The sequence below is a fragment of the Berghia stephanieae genome, chromosome 2 (assembly GCF_034508935.2).
Source record: "Berghia stephanieae isolate SIO BIC M18660-M18661 chromosome 2, UCSD_Bste_1.3, whole genome shotgun sequence".
NCBI lineage: Eukaryota > Metazoa > Mollusca > Gastropoda > Nudibranchia > Aeolidiidae > Berghia > Berghia stephanieae.
The window spans coordinates 1,069,447-1,093,080 of NC_088361.1; the positions used below are offsets into that span (position 1 = coordinate 1,069,447).

Here is a 23,634-nt window from a genome sequence, read left to right on the forward strand (position 1 = left end):
AAATATCATATTTCAAAACTTTACTGTAAAAATAATATGACGTAGTCGGCTTAGAAAATTAGTTCTCAACGTATTCTAAATTTAGAGTATTTATTTGAGTTAGTAAACGTATTATAAATCTAAAGATTGCTTTTTCGTTTGTAATCTATTTCACTTTAACATTTGTAGCACAAAGCCTCACATTGGTGTTACGTCTGGTTGACCCCATGAAGAAAACAAAATATAGCAAATAGCAAAAAGGGATGATCAGATTAACGTTTTTTTTCATCAATAAATCTATCCAACGTTGAAGGAAAATGTTCTAATTTTTTTTTAAACTTTGAATATCTAAAAAGACTTCACCCCGGGTTAAGTTGTCTTTGAAAATGGAACTATTATACGGACAAGTTGTCTTTGAAAATGGAACTATTATACGGACAAGTTGTCTTTGAAAATGGAACTATTATACGGACAAGTTGTCTTTGAAAATGGAACTATTACTATTATACGGACAAGTGGTCTTTGAAAATGGAACTATTATACGGACAAGTTGTCTTTGAAAATGGAACTATTACTATTATACGGACAAGTTGTCTTTGAAAATGGAACTATTACTATTATACGGACAAGTTGTCTTTGAAAATGGAACTATTACTATTATACGGACAAGTTGTCTTTGAAAATGGAACTATTATACGAACAAGTCTTTGAAAATGGAAATATTATACAGACATCACCCAAGGTTATGTTGTCTTAAAATATTGAAATGTTATTCTACGGATTTCACCCAGGGTTAAGTTTTCTGAAAAATTGAAATATTATACATACTTCACTCCGCGGTCAAGTTGTCTTTTAGGCCCGCATTGATATTTCATTCCTATATACATAACAGCAGTTTGATGCATTAGATCACAATTTTACAACTGTGAACGAAAATCTAATTTAAATTGGTCACACTGTCGGGATAAACGTCCTTATAACAATATTAAACAAGGCTGAGCGTGGTCAATGAATAAATGGTGATGTCAACAGTTTTGTGCCCTTTGTAGAGCTCGAGCCATGTATTAATGACTTTTTGACAATAACCTTGATTGACATGGAAGAGGGTAAGTTACCATATTTATGACTTGTATAAAATAAAAGTTTTGCCAATGTCCGGAAAGCATAACAAAGTCAACATTTAAAGGCGCATTAAGTATGATAAAAAACGGAAAGTGTGTTATGAATTTTATTTTAGATAATCTATCGATTTTGATAACTTATTCATGAAACCGAAATTCGGCCAGAATCGATATGACATCAATACTCCGACTCACAAAAATAAACTAAACCGATCAGTAATAGGAAGACGAAATTCGATTCCATGTTGAATGTTATTCTATGAGAATCATGATTTAATTTTTGCTGTAACGTAAACGTTTTGAGACCAAATTGAAATGTACATTAGTAATACATTTAAAGGGTCAGAGGAGCCTTGGTGGGAATTCCCGATTTTTAAGATAGATTTTAATAAATTATACAAATGTCTTTTTACTATATACTTTATTATTTTCATTTGTAATTGCAATAAATATATCCAATACCAATTGTCCAAATTATAGAATAAAAGTTGTCATAAGGAACCATGAGAACCTCAGTTGGTTGTTCAAAAATTGACTAGTCTGAATTTAAACAAGTATATAATTGCTTGGGTGCTCGAATTTCTTACGGAGAGAGCACAATATGTTCAATTAGGACAAAACAAATCTTCCTGTATAACTACAAATACTGGTGCTCCTCAAGGTTGTGTATTGTCCCCTGTATTATTCACAATATACACGAATGACTGTAGAAGTCAAAACCTGAGAGTACCTTTAATAAAGTTTGCAGATGACACCGCTCTTCAAGGCCTCATAACAAATGGCAACGAAGTGGCTTATAGGCAAGAAATTGATAGATTTGTGTCTTGGTGTGATGCCCACCACCTAGAGCTTAACATAAGCAAGACAAAGGAGCTAGTGATTGACTTTAGGAGAGTGAAGGAACCGATAGAACCGTTAAAATTAAAGGACCAATTCGTCCAGCGAGTTCCTCACTACAAATACCTTGGTGTAACGATTGATGACAGGCTCAAGTGGGATGAACACTTGAAAATAATTAGGCATAAGATGTGCAGACGTACATATTTTTTATCAAAACTCTCTCAGTTTAGAATAGATAAAACCCTCTGCACATTATTTTATAGAGCAGTAATCGAAAGTGTTTTGTCATTTTGTATAACAGCTTGGAGAGGCAATTGCTTAGCAGTGGAAAGGAACAAAATAAATTCAAATATTAAAAAATCTATTAAACGCTATATAAATGATGTTGACGATGTAGATCTTCTATACGAGAAATTTTGTATAAATAAAATAACTAAAATATTAAATGACCAGTATCATCCACTAAGACCATCAATTATTATGTCAGAAAGAAGTGGTCGCCCTTTCTCTATTTCAACGAAAACAGAGAGACACCGAAAATCTTTTCTGCCGTCCAGTATTAGGCTTTATAACAACAAGCAATAATCATTTTATATAATTATTTCTCATTTTTACTTTTAAAAAATATAAATATTAATTTATTAATTTATTTGTTTTGCAATCTTTTCAATTTTCAATTTATAGTGACAGTTTTAGCTATTTTACAGTGTTGAAATTATTCATATTATAAAGCGCAGCTCTGGTTATAGAGCTGCTCCTTTTTTTTTTTTTTATATATATATACATCCTATTTCCATTGTATTTTTATCTTATGTGTAAATTATAACACGTCTGTACAAAAAATTTCCTTTTTGGGATGCAATAAAGTATTATTATTATTATTATTATTATTATTATTATTATTATTATTATTATTATTATTATTATTATTATTATTATTATTATTATTATTATTATTATTATTATTATTATGAAGCCGGATTTATCCCAGTTTTTTTCTACCCATCCCATTGGAAAACCCTATAATTTCTTAGTAAATACGTAATCGTTGAATAATGTTTTGAATGCCTTGAATATTTTTTTTTCAACGATTGCTGAATATTTGCGCACATTTTATTGATGTGAAATATGGTGTAAAAGACAGCTGATTGGTTATTATAAATAATAATTTGGCGCCATGAATACAAATCCAACGTTTTCCCTTTTTGGGTCAAATTGTCATTCACGCAGATGGAGAAAAATACAAATGATGTACTACTACCATAAAATTGGTCACGAAATATCGAATAATCTTATTTTGAGGGTTGGAACGGTGTACTTCCATATAGTTTTATTTATCAATCTCGTTATATTTTTATCGTGCAATTACACATATTCGCAAGCTCGTAGTATTATTGGGCACAATAAAAATAACTCGTTTGATAAATACGAGAAAGAAATGAAAAAATCGTATATTCAATAGCAATTATTGCGTGATACGTTTTAGATAGAATGCTGGTCTAACAGAACCAGATACTCAATCACTGCTGGTTGGACATGGGGTTAGAGAAAAAGAAATCTCGACTTGAACCGGGATAGCACTCGATTCCTCTGTATGTGAAGCGAGTGCACTATCAACCGAACATTTAGGACTCTCATCCGAATTAACGAATTATTACTTCAATAAAACATATGGAACCCAACAGTCAACTGGTTTCACAAACAAAGGCAATAGTATCCAAATACCCCCCCCCCCCTCACCCCCGCCCCACTCCCACTCAAACATTTTCCCCTTCCCCAACAAACACACAAACCCCGTCCACTTAGCAGAGATTGAGTGGTTGGGGTTTGTTATACTGTTATATCCATCGTCCTATACAAATTGTAGAGAAAAATATAAATAGTCATTTATAAAAAAAAACTAGACAGTTTGGTTCGCTAATAGTTCAAATCTGTTTGGAACAAATACAATGACGTATTTATACATATTTGGAAACTAGACAAAACTAGTTTTCTTTTGTCGTAAATGTTTTTGGATTTATGTAAACTGTCAAATAGTCGCAGGCATTTAAAATCACTCATTAAAATGGATTTTTGCAAAATCGAGCACAAAATTGAAGCCAGTACATATGGTGCACTTCAGTATTTTGTATGTCCACCGTTAGAATTGATCAATGCCACAACTGTTTGCCTCATTGATGATGTCAACGGATGGACTGTTTAATGTCATTTCAAGTTGTATTTAGTCTTTCAAACAGTTTATCGGGTTTTGTACAGCGTTCTCGTTCATTTAAAAATAGTTTTTAGCTTTCTTTTCATAGAATCACTCAAATTTTCAATTGGATTCATGTCAGGAGTATTTGGTTGTTAAGTATTAGTTTAGTTTTTCTACCACCAATTTACACTCCCCTACACCATTACAGTGCATATTCTACTCGATTTGCCACTTCAATGATGGTTTTGTAATTGAAACGTTCATATTGCCGTCGATAGAATTAAATTAATTTGTCGCTGGAATCAACTTCCAAAAGCTAATTCGTCCATAGACAAAATACCAGCCCACATATTCTGGTCCCCAGTACTCGTGTTCATGGTCCCATCTCTGTCGAACGATTTTGTGCGAAGAGGTAAGGTTTGGTCGAATAACGGGTTTGTGACCAAACCACGCTCACTGAGTGACAACAGCTGCATAGCAATGCTTATGCGAAATAAATTTCTGATCTATTTTTGTTGCGATTTTACAATATGCAACTTTGGCACCATCTGTTTTTACCTCACTTGTGTCAATGCGATTTATCTTCAGAAAGAGAAATTGTCTACTCTTTAAAAACATCAGCTACCACGAACCTAAATTTTAATGTTTTCTTGAGCTTTTAAGCTTTTTTTTTATTGTATAGCGCAATATCCACTAAACGTGCTCAAAGCACTTTACAAAGGATCCATGACCAACAGCAACTCGTAACATATAGAACGAGACATGGCGCTTGTTAGATCTTCCAATTTTTTTTTTACCGATAGAGACAAACTGTGAACGGCCAGGTAATCAATCATTTTACACCTGAGTACGGTGAAAGAAATTGAGTAAGACCCTTTTCCAAGGACTCAACTCTGCGTCGAGTGAGGCTCGAACCCAGGACCTTCCGATCCGAATGCGAATGTCATATCACAAGACCACATAGCCGCTCTTATGAGAGATCATTTCAAAAACAAACTGTCACAGAACAATGATTTACATAATTTATTTCATTAAAGTTTTAGTATAGTAATATAAACATAAGAACGGAGTTCATCTCACTCAAGTTATATTTCGGTAGGCTTTAAAAAACTTTACCTTCTAATATTAGATTATTATTCCTGTAATAGCAATCTCCTTGAATTCATTCCAAATTAGTGAATACTTTTCTTCATACCTTTTGTCACGTAGCCACTTATTATAAAAGCTGATTGATTTAATCTTCCTTACTCACTTCTCTCAATAACTTATGCCTTGAAGGCCAGACCACTCCACTCCTCATATCAATGGAATTTTAAAGACATATCTTGCTATTGGGACTTGGTGGAATACTACGCCATTATTTGATTCCATTATCAAGACGCCGATTTTCATTGGTCACCTTTGCCAGCCATAAACTGTCGAGATTGTCGTGATGCAAGAATCCCTCTGTCTGGAAGTAAGACCTCACAACTCCATACATTACCCCCTAGATCACAAAATTTACGTAATAATGTCATGTTATCATTTGTCACTGTCATCACTATTTATTTATAAGAATATCCATCTAATTAGATTTATTCTTTCTATATTCACATCATCTTAAACTAACTCGTCATTTAATTTGTTCTTTATCAAAAAAAGTAACGAGTAAATTCTGGTGGCCTTATTAATCACATCTTTAATTTATGAATATAGTCGAGTTAGAACTTGAGCGCTTATATTAGACCATGACACAAACTGTCTAGTTTCTTTTGTAAATGACTATATATATATATATATATATATATATATATATATATATATATATATATATATATATATATATATATATATTCGTTTAACCCAACAAAACCGGGATAAATTCAGACCACCCTTTGTGACCTCGTGGCCTGATGCGTGTGTGTGGGGGGGGGGGGGGGGGGGGGGGGGGGATTGCATTTATACCCCTATTAGAGCTTGGATGAAAGCGATTTATTTTTTCAGAGACCTGACCGAATTCCAAGAATTTACAGTCTGAATTTCATCCTACTTCAAAACACATCGATTGTGTTTGAAGATGTAATTCGCCGCCTTGCACTCCCATTTTTTAAACTTGTTTTCTAGTGTTTTAGTAGTTTTGGCAGCAATGTTTTGTTGTTCTCTCTCTCTCTCTCTCTCTCTCTCTCTCTCTCTCTCTCTCTCTCTCTCCCTTTCTCTCGATATTTTATGCACACAGTACCCATCGTGTGAATGCCTCTATCCGTCTGATGAACTCTCTTTGAAGTTGAAAATGTTCTCTTTTCTTTGAGTATCATTTAACATGTGATGTCATTTCAGTGTAGTGAGATCTTGGATCGACGTGCACATATTTGCAGGTCTGATTACCAATTCCTGAAGTGCTCATTATTGTAACGGAAATCTCTCCCCCCCCCCCCAAAAATGACGTAAAATATTGTCCGACAATGTTAAACTCGGCCCATAAGTGGGTTAGGTTGTCAGACATGCATACATGCACACGCCGATCTTGGTGAACCGGATGACAAAAATTGAAATTACTGTTAAAATAATCAGACATAAGGCATATTACTTGGTTGCTGAGAAAATTATAACTTTATTCCTTAAGAGAATAAATAACTTAAGTTTTGGCACAAGTCTCATATTAATAACTGTTAATTCAATTTTCACCATGTTAAGATACCGTTTTGAATCATATATTTTTATTGTATATTTTCTCATTCTTCATAGATGGAAATATAGATGGGATATAACTGTCTATTTCCTCTTTGTTCCTATTTAAATACGGGTCGTCCAATTGACATAGATGATTTGGTACGCAAGCAAACAATTCGGTCATCAAAGTACTTTCCGTCAGATCTAACAGGCCCAGCTAACCAATCACTGCAGGGTGGACAGGGGCGAGGCTCAGAAAAAAATCTCGACTACACCCAGAATCGATCTCGGTCTCTTTGCGTGTGGTGCGGGTGCTTTATCAACTGAGCTATCGGGAACGCATACTGTCTAATCCTGACCGACATATTTCTGTTGACAAGAGACGATTTCGTGATTAAAAGAAAGACGATAAAGTATTTACATTGGATCGAACGCCAGTCAGTATGGTAAGCCTGTGTGAGACCAAATCTAATTATGGATAAGTAGTTTAACACTCGTTGGTGACTGTCACAATTTAATGGTCCCGTTAATCGGTAATAATACGGTCTGAGTTGTGTTTAAATGCTGTAGTTGTGACCTGAATGGACACACTTTTTCCAGAAATAGACCAGGACTCGTGCATGTGATATGTGTTTTACTTTCTAATATTATAGGTCTAGACATCAGACTACAATAACAGGGCGGACAAGGCCGCTCTTTCCGTTTGTAAATTATGGTCGAAATTGGCATGCGCAGAGCAATATCCGTTTCATGCGCCGTTGAAATCGACATGCGCAGAGCAATATCCGTCTCATACGTTGCTGGTATTTATTTGAGTTACCCTTTTATTCTCTAAAAAGAACACTTGGAGGGCTTCGCAATTTGTGTTATTGTTAAGGATGCTATGAACTTCACTCGATTAATTCCTCTCAAACGTTGAATACGTTTAAAACAGCCTCATTTAAAAATGGATTACAATTGCCAGATATTTATGACCATTTCCCGCCATGACCTGCACAAAAATATTTCTTGTAATACTCAAATGCAATAATGGCTTTTATATAACAATAAACTATACAAGATGGATCATCGTGAAATATTCATGAATCTGACTAGCTACCGCCGTGCGGTTTTTAGTAATCAAATGCGAATGGGTGTTAATCAAACGATTTGACAACTCTTGCTTCGAGCAATTACAATGATAACGCATCGATACCGATGTCTACAACTTCTCTATATCGCATAATCAACCTACACGTTAATGGAAACTAAGACCGCTGCAATTTGTGTGTCAAAGGAATCGAATATAATAAGTACAATGATGGTTGTGTACAGTATTATAATTATTGATCATTCTTTACGATTTATTTTCAAAAATATCGATTGATTTTTAATCGAAACGAGGGAAATATATCTAACAAGAATTTGTTTTGTCTTCAGACGAAATGAGTTACTTTCGGGGGGGGGGGGGGGGGGGGGGGGACACAATGATCAACTGATCCGCCGACGAGATATCGGGCATCGTTGACTATCTAGTGATATTATTTATAGTCCAGGCGAAGCTAATACCCCATGCTCGCAGCATCGAAAAAAAAAAAGAAATAGAATACTTTACAAAGACATTATTCGGGAACAAATAAACAACAACAAAATTTCTAAATTCAACAACAAAAACAATTAATTGGAATCTTTTGTATAGCGGACTTTACTTTTGATGTGCTCAAAGTGCTTTACGTATCACTTCTACCTAACTGTAGAACTTATGATATAGGACGTGACATGACACCTGTAATTCGGACTTACATCAGGTATTTATTGTACACTCGATAGAACTATCGATAATACGTGACACATTGCCTCTATACGGTATTACTTCGGATTAATTCAGATACAAATATTGGTATTTATTCTTTATAATTCATAAGACTTTTGTTATAATTCTATGTTTTAATGCGGACAACGGGCATAATAATATCTTACAACGAAATATAATATCGCATTCATTTTAACATTAGTATCACTTTTTGGCATCTGGTTCATCATGCCATATTACCGTCTTGAGACGATGAGTCACACATTGATATATGTGGATATCTAGTTATTGAGAATGTTGTTTTCTTTTACCAGTTACGGGTAAAATGATATGGCTAGGGCTTTTGGTCAGTACTGACCAACAGGCGCTGACACATATTGGTCAGGACTGACCCACTGCCTAAGACACACGTTGTGATAAAAGGCACTTAATGCAAAACAATACACGTTCAAGGATAAACATAGTTTTATGTGTTGTTTCGTTATGTTTCCGGATGGCAATGTTGTGAGTTTCTTAGCCAAGCTCACAGTATCTATTCCCGTCACCAACATTTGATATCTTCATTTGATCTCTTCATCATCACCACAACTACACCATCAAAATAGAAAACACAAGTGTGATGTCAAAAAACTGGTTCCAATCTCAATGCAAGTGTAAAAACATTCTTCCAGAGGACTGGATACCTTGTGAAATTGATGAATTACTGATTTTAAAACAGTCAGTTCATCTGAAGTACGTGATGTCATCATATCGTGCCCTTCATTTCTAAGGTTTTCGAAAAGATTGTTTTAAAGCAGTTAAAATCACATTTATTGTCTAACAATGTAATTGAAAAATATCAGTCTGCTTAAAGAAAATATCGCCATACTGAAACTGCTTTATTGAAAATTATCAATGATTTATTACTGTCTTGAGGAGTAGTCTCCATACTTACTTTACTTGACATGTCAGCAGCTTTCGACACAATAGATCACACCATTCTATATAACAGTCTTTTCGAGAATTTCGGAATCAGTGACACCGTCCTTCAATGGTTTAAGTCATATCTAAGTAATAGAACACAATCTGTCTTGATTGATGGCAAGCAGTCAATCGATTTACCGTTGAACTGCAAGGCTCGGTCATAGGTCCAGTGCTCTATACTCTGTACACTATGCCCTTGGGAGCGCCATTGAGCCCCATGGAGGGAATTATTACATGTATGCCGATGATACGCGGCTGTATAAGTCTGTCGTCCCGTCTAGCATGCATGTGGCTTTGCTTCATGTGGAACAGTGTTGCGTGTCCATAGGGCGTTGGACGAAGAGTCATAGACTTGATGAAGAAAAAACTGAAATTATATTATATGGTACACCCTCTAAAGTTAGAAAGACTGGTATACATATTATGTCTATTTTTATCCCTGACAGATAGAGCAAAAAGTATTGGTTTTGTACTGGACGACTCTTTAAGTCTGGAACACCAGATTAACGAGATGGTGAGGACCATGAATTTTGAATTAAACAGATTACACAGAATGAAACGGTTTCTCCCATCCAATCAGCTTAAAGCAGTTGTCTATCCTCTCATTCTGTCACGCCTCGACTATTATAACTCGCTGTTGGCGGGCCTTCTTGACAAGAAAGTTGACAAATTCCAAAAGGTACAGAACAGGGCGGCCAGAATGGCTCTGGGCATTAGGTAGTCGACACGAGAAAACAAGTGCTCAGAACACTACACTGGCTGCCCGTTCGAGCCAGAATCGAATACAAAATTGCCCTTTTTTCTTTCAACGCACTAAATTCCTGATCTCCGAGCTACATTCAAGAACTTGTGGTCCCCTACTCCCCAATTCGCCAGCTTAGGTCATCGGAGATCCAGTTACTAAAAACACGGCTTACTAATTTCGGTGATAGATCTTTTTATAAAGCAAGAACTCGCTTTTGGAACTCGCTTCCTTTGTCAGTGAGGCTCTCGGGCAGCGTGGAAAATTTTAAGAAGAATCTAAAGACTCATCTTTTCCAGAAATTTTTATCCTAGGCATTTTCTTATTGATAAGTAAATTATACATTTTATTTTTTTTGATTCCATTTTGTTGAATGTCAATTTCATTTTGTAAAACTTCCATATTTAGTGTGTGCGACCGTTGTGTGTGTCTGTTTGGCTCGGTGAGAGTGTGTTTATTGTTTAACAAGTAAATTGTAAAGCGCTTTGAGGCTTCGGCTTTTAGCGCTATAAAAGAACACTTTATTATTATTATTATTATTATTATTATTATTATTATTATTATTATTATTATTATTATTATTATTATTATTATTATTATTATTATTATTATTATTATTAATTTATCTTCGTCAAAGTGATGGCATCTTATTTTCTAGTCTAAATACATACTGGTCGTCAATCAAAGACCCTCTATCCTCGCTCTTTCACGTGCCGTAATCTTAAGAATATGCCTACGGTATACATCCTGTTAGTAACTGAAACTAAAATAGTTATTCGCCCGTGGGTCAGTAATGACCAATACCCATTCCGAAATGATATTATAAAGGCGTATTGGATTTAAGATAAATGCCTTTATGTGAGGCTCTCTGGTCTAGTGGCATGACATTTGCCTTCGGATTCGCAGGTGTAAGTGAGTAACTGGGCGTTAACAGCGTTGTCTCTGTCAGAAATAAACAATGTATTATTGTCTAAGAGTCGTCATGTTTCGACCTATATTTTAGGTGTTGCTGTTGGCTTGGGACCGTTTGTAAATCGCTTTAAACACGTTTTGTAGATATTGCGTTAATTTAAAAAAATGGTATAATAGCTCAGGTGGTTAAAACATTTAGCAGTGGGTAATCTGTTTTTTAAAACTTCACAATGCTTAATCATCTAATCCAGACCATTTTTTAAAACTCCATTTTCTCCATCTGGATCATTTCGACATTATACATGATTCACTCGGTGGGTCACATATCTATCGTCTTTGGACACGAGAACGAATATCGTTTGTTTTCGTCTTCTAATCTTCTCAAATATCAACAATGACGATACTATCGTCTCTACAAAACGATTACTGCGAGCCATTACCGCAACCATAACTATTGACGTGTAATGCTGTAGCCACTTCCGTGAAACGGCGTCTCTCAACAAGGGACATAACGATGATTCAAGTCTCTCTTAAAACATCATTCTCCAATAATCCACTCCAAAACAAGGAACAGTATAAGTCGAGTCTCCCCAACAACTTCCTTCTCCAATAAACAACCCCAAAACAAGGGACAATAAGAGCCAAGGCGAGTCTAATGGACGTCTTTGGTTTTAAGATTTCATACTTAAGGTATCAGATGAATTCGCAATGTCTCTCACCATTACATCGCACAAGGATCCAGAATAATCCGCAACATCCTTCAGTTATTAATGTCCAACATTATGTTACTGTTTCCTTTCTTAATTATTGACACCCAGTATTCCCATATCGATGTGGTACTCGCAGTCGCTGTTAAAGAGTGTCATTAGATTTAATTAGATTAACTCGCAGTCGCTGTTAAACTGTGTCATTATATTTAATTAGATTAACTCGCAGTCGCTGTTAAAGAGTGTCATTAGATTTAATTATATTAACTCGCAGTCGCTGTTAAAGAGTGTCCTTAGATTTAATTAGTGTCTTTACTACCGAAGTGTTGAGTGTTTCGTATTTCATTCATTTCTTTTCTATGGTCTCAACAACTTACACACCTTTAATTCGAATGATATGTGTGAACTTTAAAATTCCATTTTACTAATCAGGTTCCCTCATCATGATAGAAAAGAATTTTGAGACGACTGATGGAATTTGAGATATTATTTCAATTAGCTTTTACCTTGTTACATAACACGAACATTTTTCATTTATGACTTCGCAAATGTAGGACAATGAGAGTGAATGAATTTGGTTGTAGTAGTAGTAGTAGTAGTAGTAGTAGTAGTAGTAGTAGTAGTAGTAGTAGTAGTAGTAGTAGTAGTAGTAGTAGTAGTAGTAGTAGTAGTAGTGGTAGTAGTAGAAGTAGTAGAAGTAGGAGTAGTAGTAGTAGTAGTAGTAGTAGAGTAGTAGTAGTAGTAGTGTAGTAGTAGTAGTAGTAGTAGTAGTAGTAGTAGTAGTAGTAGTAGTAGTAGTAGTAGTAGTAGTAGTGGTAGTAGTAGTAGAAGTAGTAGTAGAAGTAGTAGTAGAAGTAGTAGTAGTAGTAGTAGTAGTAGTAGTAGTAGTAGTAGTAGTAGTAGTAGTAAAAGTAGTAGTAGTAGTAGTAGTAGTAGTAAAAGTAGTAGTAGTAGTAGTAGTAGTAGTAGTAGTAGTAGTAGTAGTAGTAGTGGTAGTAGTAGTAGTAGTAGTAGTAGTAGTAGTGGTAGTGGTAGTTGTAGTAGTAGTAGAAGAATGTAGTAGTTTTGGCAGTGATTGTTGTGTAAGTTGATTTGTAATATATGTAGGGATTGCGGGGATGTTATGAAAATAAAAGGACAAGTTTTAAAACCTTGAAAAGGAAAGACAAAATAATAAACAACAATTATATTGTAAAATCACTCCCATTCTATTCCAGCTTTTTCAAATGAATGCAAATAAGAAACAACCTCTTAAAGGTACATCTATCGCACATTGCCAAGACTCATCTTTTCATTTTTTGTCGAAAATATTTAACTTCAAATTATCTATAAATACACATAATCTTATTATAGTTGAGTAATACTGAGAGTTTCTCTGAAGTTCAAGTCGACATAATATGATGCCTTTTAACTCAACTCTAAGCGTGAATGACTTGACGCATATCTTATGTCATCGAATTTTGAGATAAAAAAAAACAAAACAAATTCGGCCAAAATAATTTCTTTTTAAAAATGTGTTTCGTCAAACTGCCCAGACCTGGATTTAAAGCCAATCAAAGGCGGGAATGTGTGAAAGCCTAAAGATTCGACTGGCAGTAAACAGCCCAGGGGAACCAGGGATGATTCCGGAATGAGTTTACTTATAGGCCTCAATGCAAATAGCAGGTCGGACGTATTAAGGGATATACTGTACCCAAACCCCGCACAAATCACAGCCTATTGTTTAGTTCGGTAGAAAAGGTTTACGTCAATTATCAATCGATTAAACTAAACTTATTAAAAAGAGCCAAGCATGACATATCTTAAGATGTGTCATATTGGAGAATGTCGGCATGTTGATGGTCATTTAATTTCTATCGATGGATACAAGAACATGAACTAAATCTTTTCTTATCAAAAAAGATAAAATGTATATTGTGATTGTCCATCTGTTTAAGCCCGGACGGTGAGTAAAGCGTCTGGAAATGTGATGCATTATTTACAACCCGCTCTCTTAGAGATGAAGGAGAATGTCTTTAATATAATAATAATAATAATAATAATAATAATAATAATAGATCTTTATTGTCCATAAATATGGCAATTTGTCATTTAGTTACACTTGTTATAATGTTAAACGATAACTAAGATTGAACAGATATTTCACTCCTACTTATTTTCTCTCTCTCTCTCTCTCTCTCTCTCTCTCTCTCTCTCTCTCTCTCTCTCTCTCTCTCTCTCTCTCTCTCTCTCTCTTTCTTTCACACGTGCGATATACACAACATAAACATATTCATTTCGTTTTCAATTTGTTACGATTGTGGCAATTCGACACCAAAAAATTATCATCATTATCAATTGGTCAGTTAATCTTACATTAAATAAATTAATCAGTTAATCAGTCAACGAATCAATCCTTGGTTTTTCTGTACCATATGAAATATTCAAAATTTTTATTGCTGATGGAACGAACGTTGATTTATACTTGTTAGTTCTACATTTAATCTGACAAAACCTTCTCCCAGATGCTAAAAGACTAAATTCATGGTATAAAATATGTTTTTTATTGTTGGTAATTGAGAATGCTTTCCTTTCTATTGCTTTTCCATGAATTCTTTCTACTCCATCAAGAGGATGGTTTATTATTTTTGATGCCTCTTTGATAGATTTTGAAATTTTTGATTTATCTTTAAGTCGGCATTAAATATGTTATTAAATTGAAATAATGTTGTTACCGTATAGTGAAAAATGGATAAGACGACAGCAAAAAAAACAAAAAAAAAACAAAACAAATAATATAGATAGTATGCGCGTGGCTACGAAGCTCACAACATTGCCATCCGAAAGTATAACGGACCAACACACAAAACTGAATGAAACCATGATCGTTTATAGTCAGGATAATTAAGTTAATGATTCTTCTTCTTCTAGGTTCCATGCCTGGTCCAGGCTTCGGATACTGCATGAATTATCTCTCTCCATTCCTCCCTGTCTCTTGCTTTTTCAAACAGCTCTTGGATTGTTAGGTTGGTGAAGCCCTTCAGTTGGTCTATGAGTGTTTTTCTTTGTCTCCCCCGGGCGCGTTTACCAGGTATTTTTCCACAACTTGCCAGGTATTCATTCTTATCTTTCCTTACTATGTGTCCGAAAAAGGATAGTTGTCGATCCACTATTAAGGGCATTAGTTTCCTTTGTTGGTATGTTTGTTTTAGCACTTCTTCGTTCGTTTTGTGTGCGGTATACGATATTCTCTGCATCCTTCTCAAGCACCACATTTCAAAAGCTTCAATGTTCTTTTGTGTTTCTGCATTTGTAGTCCAGCTTTCGCATCCGTATAACAAGATTGGCCACACGTAGCACTTCAAGACTCGGAATCTAATCCCGAACGACATCTGTTTGTTTTTCAAAATGTTTCCCAGGTCCATGAAGGCCTGTTTGGCTTGAGTTATTCTTGCTCGTATGTCTCGGTTACATCTTCCATCTGTTGTCACTATTGAACCTAGGTATTTAAAACTTTCTACGTTGGTAAGCTGCTCGCCGTGAATCGTTATATTGCAGGTGTTGTTGTTTTCGGGGTTTTCTGTATTACCATGCATTCTGTTTTGGTGATATTCACTTCCATTCCCTTGGCTTCACTATCTACTACCACTTTGTCAACAATCTTTTGAAGTTGGATTTCTGATGTTGCAATGAGTACCGTATCGTCTGCGTATCTTATATTATTTATGTTATGACCTCCTACTTTTATTCCCTCCATATTATTTATGCCCCTCATGATTGTTTCTTGGTATAGATTAAACAGATCTGGTGAGGCAACACACCCTTGACGGACTCCTTTCTTAATAGGAATGGAATTTCCTGTAGAGTTTCCGATTTTGATAGATGCCTGCTGGGTGTAGTATAATGTTTGCATGAGTCTGAGGTCTTTCTCATCAGCGCCAATGGAGTGCAGTTGTTTTAGTATTTCTTCGTGGCGTACTCTATCAAAAGCTTTTTTGTAGTCGACAAAACAGAGGTATAGTGGGGTCTGAACCTGTATAGCTCTTTCACTTAAAACACGGAGGAGGTATATTGCGTTCCTTGTCCCTCTGTCAGGTTGGAATCCATATTGTTCTTCTGCGATTTCGGGGTTAATCTTATTCCTTAGCCTGTTGATAATTATACGCAACAGTATTTTGTTGATGTGACTTATTAAACTTATAGTTCTAAAATTTTCGCATCTGACTGCACCTGCTTTCTTTGGTATTGCTATGAAAATAGAGTAAAAGCGGAAGGCAAAAAACAATAACAAAGACCTGAAAGACGTCAATTGGCTTCAACAGTCATGACGTCACTTCCCTCGTAATGATGTATAGTAACTTAGTAACTGGCTCTAAACTATCCGAAAAATGGCGGACGCCCATATGAAATATTTCTCCGACGAGCATAAAAGTGTATCCAGAGGAGAAAAACATTATGAATATGACCTGTTTTGGCTTATACATTCTGATCACATGACATATGGAAAGTTCTAGCCAGCATGTAGAATAAAAAGTACCGATTTTCTTTGTTTAGAACCACGCAGCTCGCCGTTGCTGGCCGACGTGACATCAGACTATTCAATCCAATTTCAAACTGTCTATACATGTTTGTAATATCATGATTTATAAATGGAGAGAAGCACTTGTTATAAATTATGTATAAATATAAAACAATTCCGTGCCGAGAATCTTTAAGAATGCTAGACGGAGTTCCTACGGAGTATTCTAAAAGAGCAAATTTTAAACATTTTGAGCAGAAAACTCTTTCTTCATCGTCAAAAACTCTCAAATTTTTGTCTTCTTTGGAGTCCAAGGTTTCATAAAACATGAGGGTCATTCTAATAGAACGATATCATTTGAAAGACGAGCTTTTGACCAAAACTTTAAAGAAGTGTTTTATTCAGCGTAAAGAAGAGTAGATAAAATGAAAGAATTCATATAAAAATCTAATTGTGTTCGCCGGCGACAAATTAGGGAGCAGGCACTGGTGTACGATAAAGATTTGAAAAAGTGTGTATAAAACATTGCCTGACAAACCAGGGCAGAAAAATACAAGTTAAAAAACCACCCCAGTATCAGTTTTCCTCGATTCCTGGGGATTGGACTTCAGAACTCCTGATCGGTGTCAATATTCTGAGACTTTAGTGAAGGTGTTCGTTTTACAAACAGAGGATTCCTATAGCTCAGTTGGCAGAGCACTCGCTTCACACGCAAAGGGCCCGAGACGATCCCGGGTAATGCTGACATTTTTTCTAACCCTCTTACGCTCCCCCACCCAGCAGTTTGTCCTACTCAAAGGGTAGCAAGTAATTGCTACCTTTCCTTTAACGCTATATGGTTCTTAAGGACTACTTTTTAATTCACATCTCAACTTTGAGACGTTTTACCAAAATACTCTGAGTGTCATTTTCATCGATCAATATTTTACATAAAAAATGTTCTCTAACCAAAATAACAACAAAGTGTTTTACCATCGAAGGCCGCTGTAGACGGCATTGGAACCATTCTATTATTAGTGCCAGTAGTGGACATCACGTCATTCGCATCGCCAGCAATCTGTGGCTGTTCCACCGCGTACCGGACATGGTTAATCGAGCTGTATCCAAGGGCGATAACTCATTGCTGACAGGCGATGCTTGGGGCCAGACCAGACGTTCATGAATTCTCTATAACTCCATCAGCCCCCTATGGTCGAAAATCTCATACAAAACAACTTTTGATATATTGACCTAAACATTTTTCAATTTAAATGCCCCTAACTCGTTTAACCTTAAACCCTAGCCTTCTTTGGAATAAATTATTTATCTTAAGTTTAAGTTACACCTTTCTACACAGTTGAGGTATCTTTAATCGACCAATTATGAAATGAAGCAAAAGTGCTCATACTAAATTGCAATAAGGCGTTTCGTTAGTACGGAGTTGTACAGTTATCCCATAAGATTTATTGCCTTGTTGTCAATAAACAGATAGACAAACAACGGACAGATAGACAGAAAGAGAGAGAAAGGGACGGGACGATGGTGGAATGGATAGAGCCCTTTGATTGTGGTGTTGAGTGCTGCAGGTTCAACTGGTGGTTAGCCTCTAAAATTATTTTTAATGGCATAAATTAGTTTTTCGTTTCTTTTATTTTTGTGATAGAACGGATAGGGATTATAGGAAACCTGTTTTGAGAAGATTGGCTCTGATTTTTATAAAGAAATGAAACGGGAAATGATAAACAAATGTTCAGACAATCAGATGAACAATTGGTTCATATATGAATATAATACATACACACACACGCACACACAAACACTCACACATATAATAAATAAATATATATATATATATATTATACAAAGAACAGAAATAACGTCACTCCGCTCTTTGTTATTGTTTTAGCCAGCCATTTTTCTGAGTAGTTCTCACCAAATTGTATCAATCAGACTATAAACGTTTAACAAAGTGTTGTGGGTTGGTATGTTTCATCTGGAGGATGTTGTGGGTATTTTAACTTTAGGCAAAGACTCAATGTATGGGTGTGTATGGTGTGAGCGTCTTTCCGTGCGTCTTTCTGTTTAAATGTGTGTTTGTTTGTGTGTGTCTCTGCGCGTGTATGCGTATCTCTGGATGTGTGTGTGTGTGTGTGTGTGCACATGTGTATTCATGTTTGAGTAAAGTCACTGCTGTCAGCGTCTTTTGCATTCCTTCAATAAGAAACGTATTGCTTATTTTATGACATGACAGCGCTGCACTGTGGTTTACGCCAGGGTTATCTGGGTCTTTTCTCGATACAAATCCTAAGAAAAAAAATCTCCCTCAGGGAATTTTATTTATTCAATATTTATTTGACAATGTGTCACACGTTGGAAGTTACTGTTATCTTTCAATACACATATGGCCCTGACAGTTCAGTTGGTAGAGCATTCGCTTCATAGGCAAAAGGACTGAAATAGAACCCAGGTGAAGTTACGGTTTTCAGTCTGATCCCCTGATCATACAGCAGTGATTGGATAGCTTGGTCTTTTAGATCTGGCGGAATGTACTTTACGGTAGACTCGCGTCATATTCAAATGGTAGTAAGCAATAATGTCCCTTCCAGGCTGTAGAAATCGGGATAAACTCCAGCTCCGTGGGCTTAACTCTCTCCTTACCAGCTTTTCCCCCCCAGAATTTTCCCGGAAACATCACACGACCCAATACAAAAATAGATTATTCTTCACTCAAACAGAAAAGCAGAAAGTACACTCTATACATAATATTGTACAACTAAATAAGTTTTACAATGCAGTGTCAAGATTTTATAGCTATGGCGAAAACTTTTCTTTAAATTCTGTGATATCCAAAAGAAATTAGAATGGTAAAATTGTTGATTTATATCGTAACGAATATGACGATTTTTTATGGGTGGTCAGGAGAGGGTTAATGGGTATAAAGGACTAGTTAAATAAAGTAAAAAAGAAAATAAATTCAAATCCAAATAATAAAAGTTGTTTTGTTATGGTAGACGTCAGTGGGTCAGTGATGACACGCGATGCTGACACCAGTACCAGATGCCCACAAGTACCACGTAAGTTGATCAGACGTCATTGTTGTTCTGTCATAAGATTTACGGTCTTCTCTCGATCGATATCTAGTACTGATGACTTTGACTTACTGTTTTATTGCCGTGGTTTTAGGCTTTGCAATCTATAACATTTGACGTCACTTTGTCAATTTTTTAGACCCCCAATTGGGTGATTAGTAAGTTCTTACTATATTTTCTATAATAAAATATAATAAACATTAGAAGTGACACACACAATTTATTTGTGGGAGGATTGACGTGGGGGGTAGAACTGATGAATAAATAGCCAAACTATCATATTATTGACATCTAAGCGTTCATCGGAAAGTACCAAAACACATTATATTAACCATACTTCAGGGGTGATATGTGGGCTATTTCTCTAGCGCACCTCGCAAATGATAAAAGACTCACCTCAGAGATCTTAGCCAATTGATATTCACAATATGAGCATCGAGATCTGAAAGTCAAAGAAAATAGAAGTATACATTGGATGAAATAACGTAAGATAGATCTTTTGATACTTTAAATGAAAACTATGGTTTAATATTAGGAAGTTCTTATAAATCCCCAAAAATTCACACCCTAATATAAAGTAAGTTAGCATTCTTTTTTACTATATTGTCTACCTTGGAATAATCAGAGGAAAGCTTTTGTCTGATTATTCCATTGGTGGACAAGAGAGAGTAAACAAGAATGATAACTTACTGTTTATTAGGGTGGGAATTATGGGAGTTTAAAAGGAACTTTTCAACGTATATAAGAAATGTTTATAAGAGATCTATAGTTAAAAAGTAGCGCGGCATTGCGGTATGGTCTTTGCTCCATGCGCAATGGGCACAACGTTCAAAATGACGCCGTGCTATGTGCCGTTAAGCAAGAAACCTTGGACTTGCTCACCTTGTGGTGGTGCACGTGGAACACACCTGCTTGTTTGGTCAAAAATTATCTTGAAATATAGAATAAAACGAAACCCTTTGGATGAATAAACCAAATTTTACTTGTTTTTAAAAACAATTTTTTTGGCAGTTTAAACTTATATGGATAAATAATCACAAAATTTAAAAATCATTTCTACCCTTCATAGGGTTGTGTTATTTAGGGTGCTAGGTGGTCGAGTTGTTAAGACATATTTCTGTAACTAGGGTGTAATAGGTTCGAGCACCTCACAAACGAGTAATATCATTGGATTTAACTAGTGCACCATCTTAGTCCAAAAATGTGACACATCGCCTTAAAACAGTATCACTACGGGCAAGGCGGAGGAAGAAAACAAAGAGATTTTAAAGTTTAAAAGAAAATATTTGTATTTTGTATTTCATCATTTTAAGAATTGAAACATTTAATTTTATTAGAATTAAGGATGTCTGCTTACTTTTCTTTTTGTGTATAACCTAGAGGATAACATCAATCTAAAAGGAGAGAAGAATTCTATAAATCAAACTATTTCCTGATGATATCTGCTCCAATAGCATGCAAGCTAGTCGTTAATTTCCATTGTACGTTTCCCCATATCACGTAACAATCTCTTCAAAACCGAGTTTAACAATATGGTAAAAAATAATTCAGTGTGATTCTTGACAACGGACGTAAAATAGACTCGTCAGGAAATCTTGAATTTAATATGAATGTAGTTGACGTCACTTAACTCTTTGATATTTTATCGGCATTTTCTTTAAACATTATTATATTGACTTTTTTTGTCGAATACGAAATTAAATTTCATATCATCTAGAGTACTTGTTCCTCTCTCTCTCTCTCTCTCTCACTCTCTCTCTCTCTCTCTCTCTCTCTCTCTCTCTCTCTCTCTCTATATATATATATATATATATATATATATATATATATATAGACTGCAAGACTACTCTACACGCCAGATCAGACAAAACGTAAACACGAGAGAACACATTAAATTTATAAAATTCACTACACATTGCTTTCATTGTTTGTTGTTTCCAGTAAAGTAGATGCTACATTGGTGACCCCGACTTAAAACAACTTAAGAGATAGGTATATATTACTATTATTACTATTTACCAGTTCAACTCTTCACAAGAACATAATAATAATAAACATGTCTATCGACGCCGTAGCATTGAAATTGCCCACATTCTGGACCACTTGTCCTTCAGCGTGGTTTGCACAAAGCGAGGCACAATTTGCCTTACGCGATATAGCAAGCGATGAAACAAAGTACTACTATGTAGTGGCTGCCTTAGACTCAGACACAGCAACTAGAGCCCTTGCTATTCTATCATCACCACCCAAGGAAGGTAAATATGAAATACTGAAAAACGTCCTGCTGTCTGCGTTCGGCCTTTCGGAAACAGAGAGAGCGGAATCTCTACTCAACATGAATGGTTTGGGCGACTTAAAGCCATCTGAGTTAATGGACAGGATGTTAGTGCTCCTTAGCCAACTCACGCCCTGTCTGCTCTTCAGACAGTTATTCTTAAGACAACTTCCAGCAAACATCAGACTTCCATTAGCAAACTCGTCCAACCTGGATGATTACAGGGCACTTGCCAGAGAAGCTGACAATTTTCTCTATGCTGCTCACTCAAACTCTAACTCCTTTTCAATTTCTCATACTACTTGTGAAGTTGACACACCAACCATGACCAGTGAAATAGATTCCCTCTGCTGGTACCATCAACGGTTTGGTTCAAATGCCCGTCGATGTGCACAAACATGCAAACTCTTCAATTCATTCAAGAAAAACAAGAAGAACCAGGGAAACGCCAAGCCGGGTCAACAGTAAATTCTGCTGTCGACCCGGATTCTTACTCAGCCAACGCGCCCACATCAAAAAATCTCCAACTCATCGTCGTCGATGAAAATTCAAACCGACGTTTTTTAGTAGATACTGGAGCTCAAGTATCTGTCATACCCACCTCTGCACCAGACAAAAGCTTGGGTTCCTCTGATCTCGCATTACAAGCTGCTAATGGTTCTACAATAAAAACATACGGATGCTTCGAAACTAACATACGTATTGGATCGCGTTCATTCAATGCACGACTTATCAAAGCTGATGTCAAGCGTCCCCTACTTGGAGCAGATTTTCTACGTCATCATAATCTGCTTGTGGATATTCGTGGTCGACGCCTTATTGACGCTGAAACGTTTTCGCACGTACCTTGTTCAGTAAGTTCAGTTTGCGCAAACGCCGAACTCTCACCACTCGAGCCGAACTGCAATACATTCAGAAAATTATTGAATAACTATCCAGAACTACTTCAACCAACATTTTCAACGGCAACTGTGAAACATGGCGTGCAACATTTCATCACAACCAAAGGTCGCCCAGTATTCGCACGTGCTCGTCGCCTGGCTCCAGAAAAACTCTTGTGTGCAAAAAAAGAATTTTTGGAAATGGAGAAAATGGGCATAATTCAAAAATCAAAGAGCCCTTGGGCTTCCCCATTACACATGGTCCCCAAGGCTGATGGCACAATGCGTCCCTGCGGAGATTTTCGTCGACTTAACGATGCTACTATACCAGATCGATATCCTGTCCCACACATTCATGATTTTACAGCAAACTTAGACGGTAAGATCATCTTCTCGAAGATCGACCTTGTCAGAGGATACCACCAAATTCCAGTCGCTCCAGAAGACGTCCCAAAAACGGCAGTGATAACCCCTTTCGGCCTTTGGGAGTTCTTAAGAATGCCATTTGGATTAAAAATGCAGCACAAGCATTCCAACGTTTAATGGACTCCATTTTACAAGATTTAGACTGCGTATTTTGTTATTTAGACGACATTCTAGTTGCAAGTTCAACTGAGGCAGAACACATGGAACATCTCAAAATCGTATTCGAAAGACTTAGAAACCAAGGCCTCGTTATCCGTCTTGAGAAATGTCTTTTTGGTGTGAGATCTCTTAACTTCCTTGGCCATCACATCTCGCATTCTGGATCTGTCCCAATGACGACAAAAATTGAGGCTGTTAAACAATTTCCACAACCAAAAACCATCAAGTCACTTCAAGAGTTCCTCGGGATGTTGAATTTTTACCATCGTTTCATTCCGAGACTAGCTGAAATACTTCGACCCCTATATAGTGCTTTGAAAGTAAAAAAAAAACAACGTCAAGCACTTACGTGGACGCAAGAAATGTTGAAAGCCTTTACTGACGGTAAAAATGCACTAAGTAACGCTACAATGTTAGCCCATCCTTGC

The 23,634-nt window shown here is 36.0% G+C and overlaps 2 protein-coding genes across 2 annotated transcripts in view; one reads left to right on the forward strand and one right to left on the reverse strand.

Annotated features, from left to right (window-relative positions):
- LOC144966694 (alpha-2 adrenergic receptor-like) overlaps positions 1-23,634 on the reverse strand; it is a 71,539-nt gene that overhangs the window by 41,321 nt on the left and 6,584 nt on the right. The window contains exon 2 of the mRNA XM_078903456.1: positions 19,862-19,907. The gene's annotated coding sequence lies outside the window, so the exon portion shown is untranslated. The remainder of the gene's footprint in view (positions 1-19,861; positions 19,908-23,634) is intronic.
- On the forward strand, positions 21,522-22,208 carry LOC144966714 (uncharacterized). Its single transcript, XM_078903484.1, has one exon. The coding sequence runs from the start codon at positions 21,522-21,524 to the stop codon at positions 22,206-22,208; it is 687 nt and encodes a 228-aa protein (XP_078759610.1).

Bases quoted from the DNA above. Each gene is read 5' to 3' on its own strand.
- LOC144966714 (XM_078903484.1), top strand. From the start codon at position 21,522: ATGTCTATCGACGCCGTAGCATTGAAATTGCCCACATTCTGGACCACT.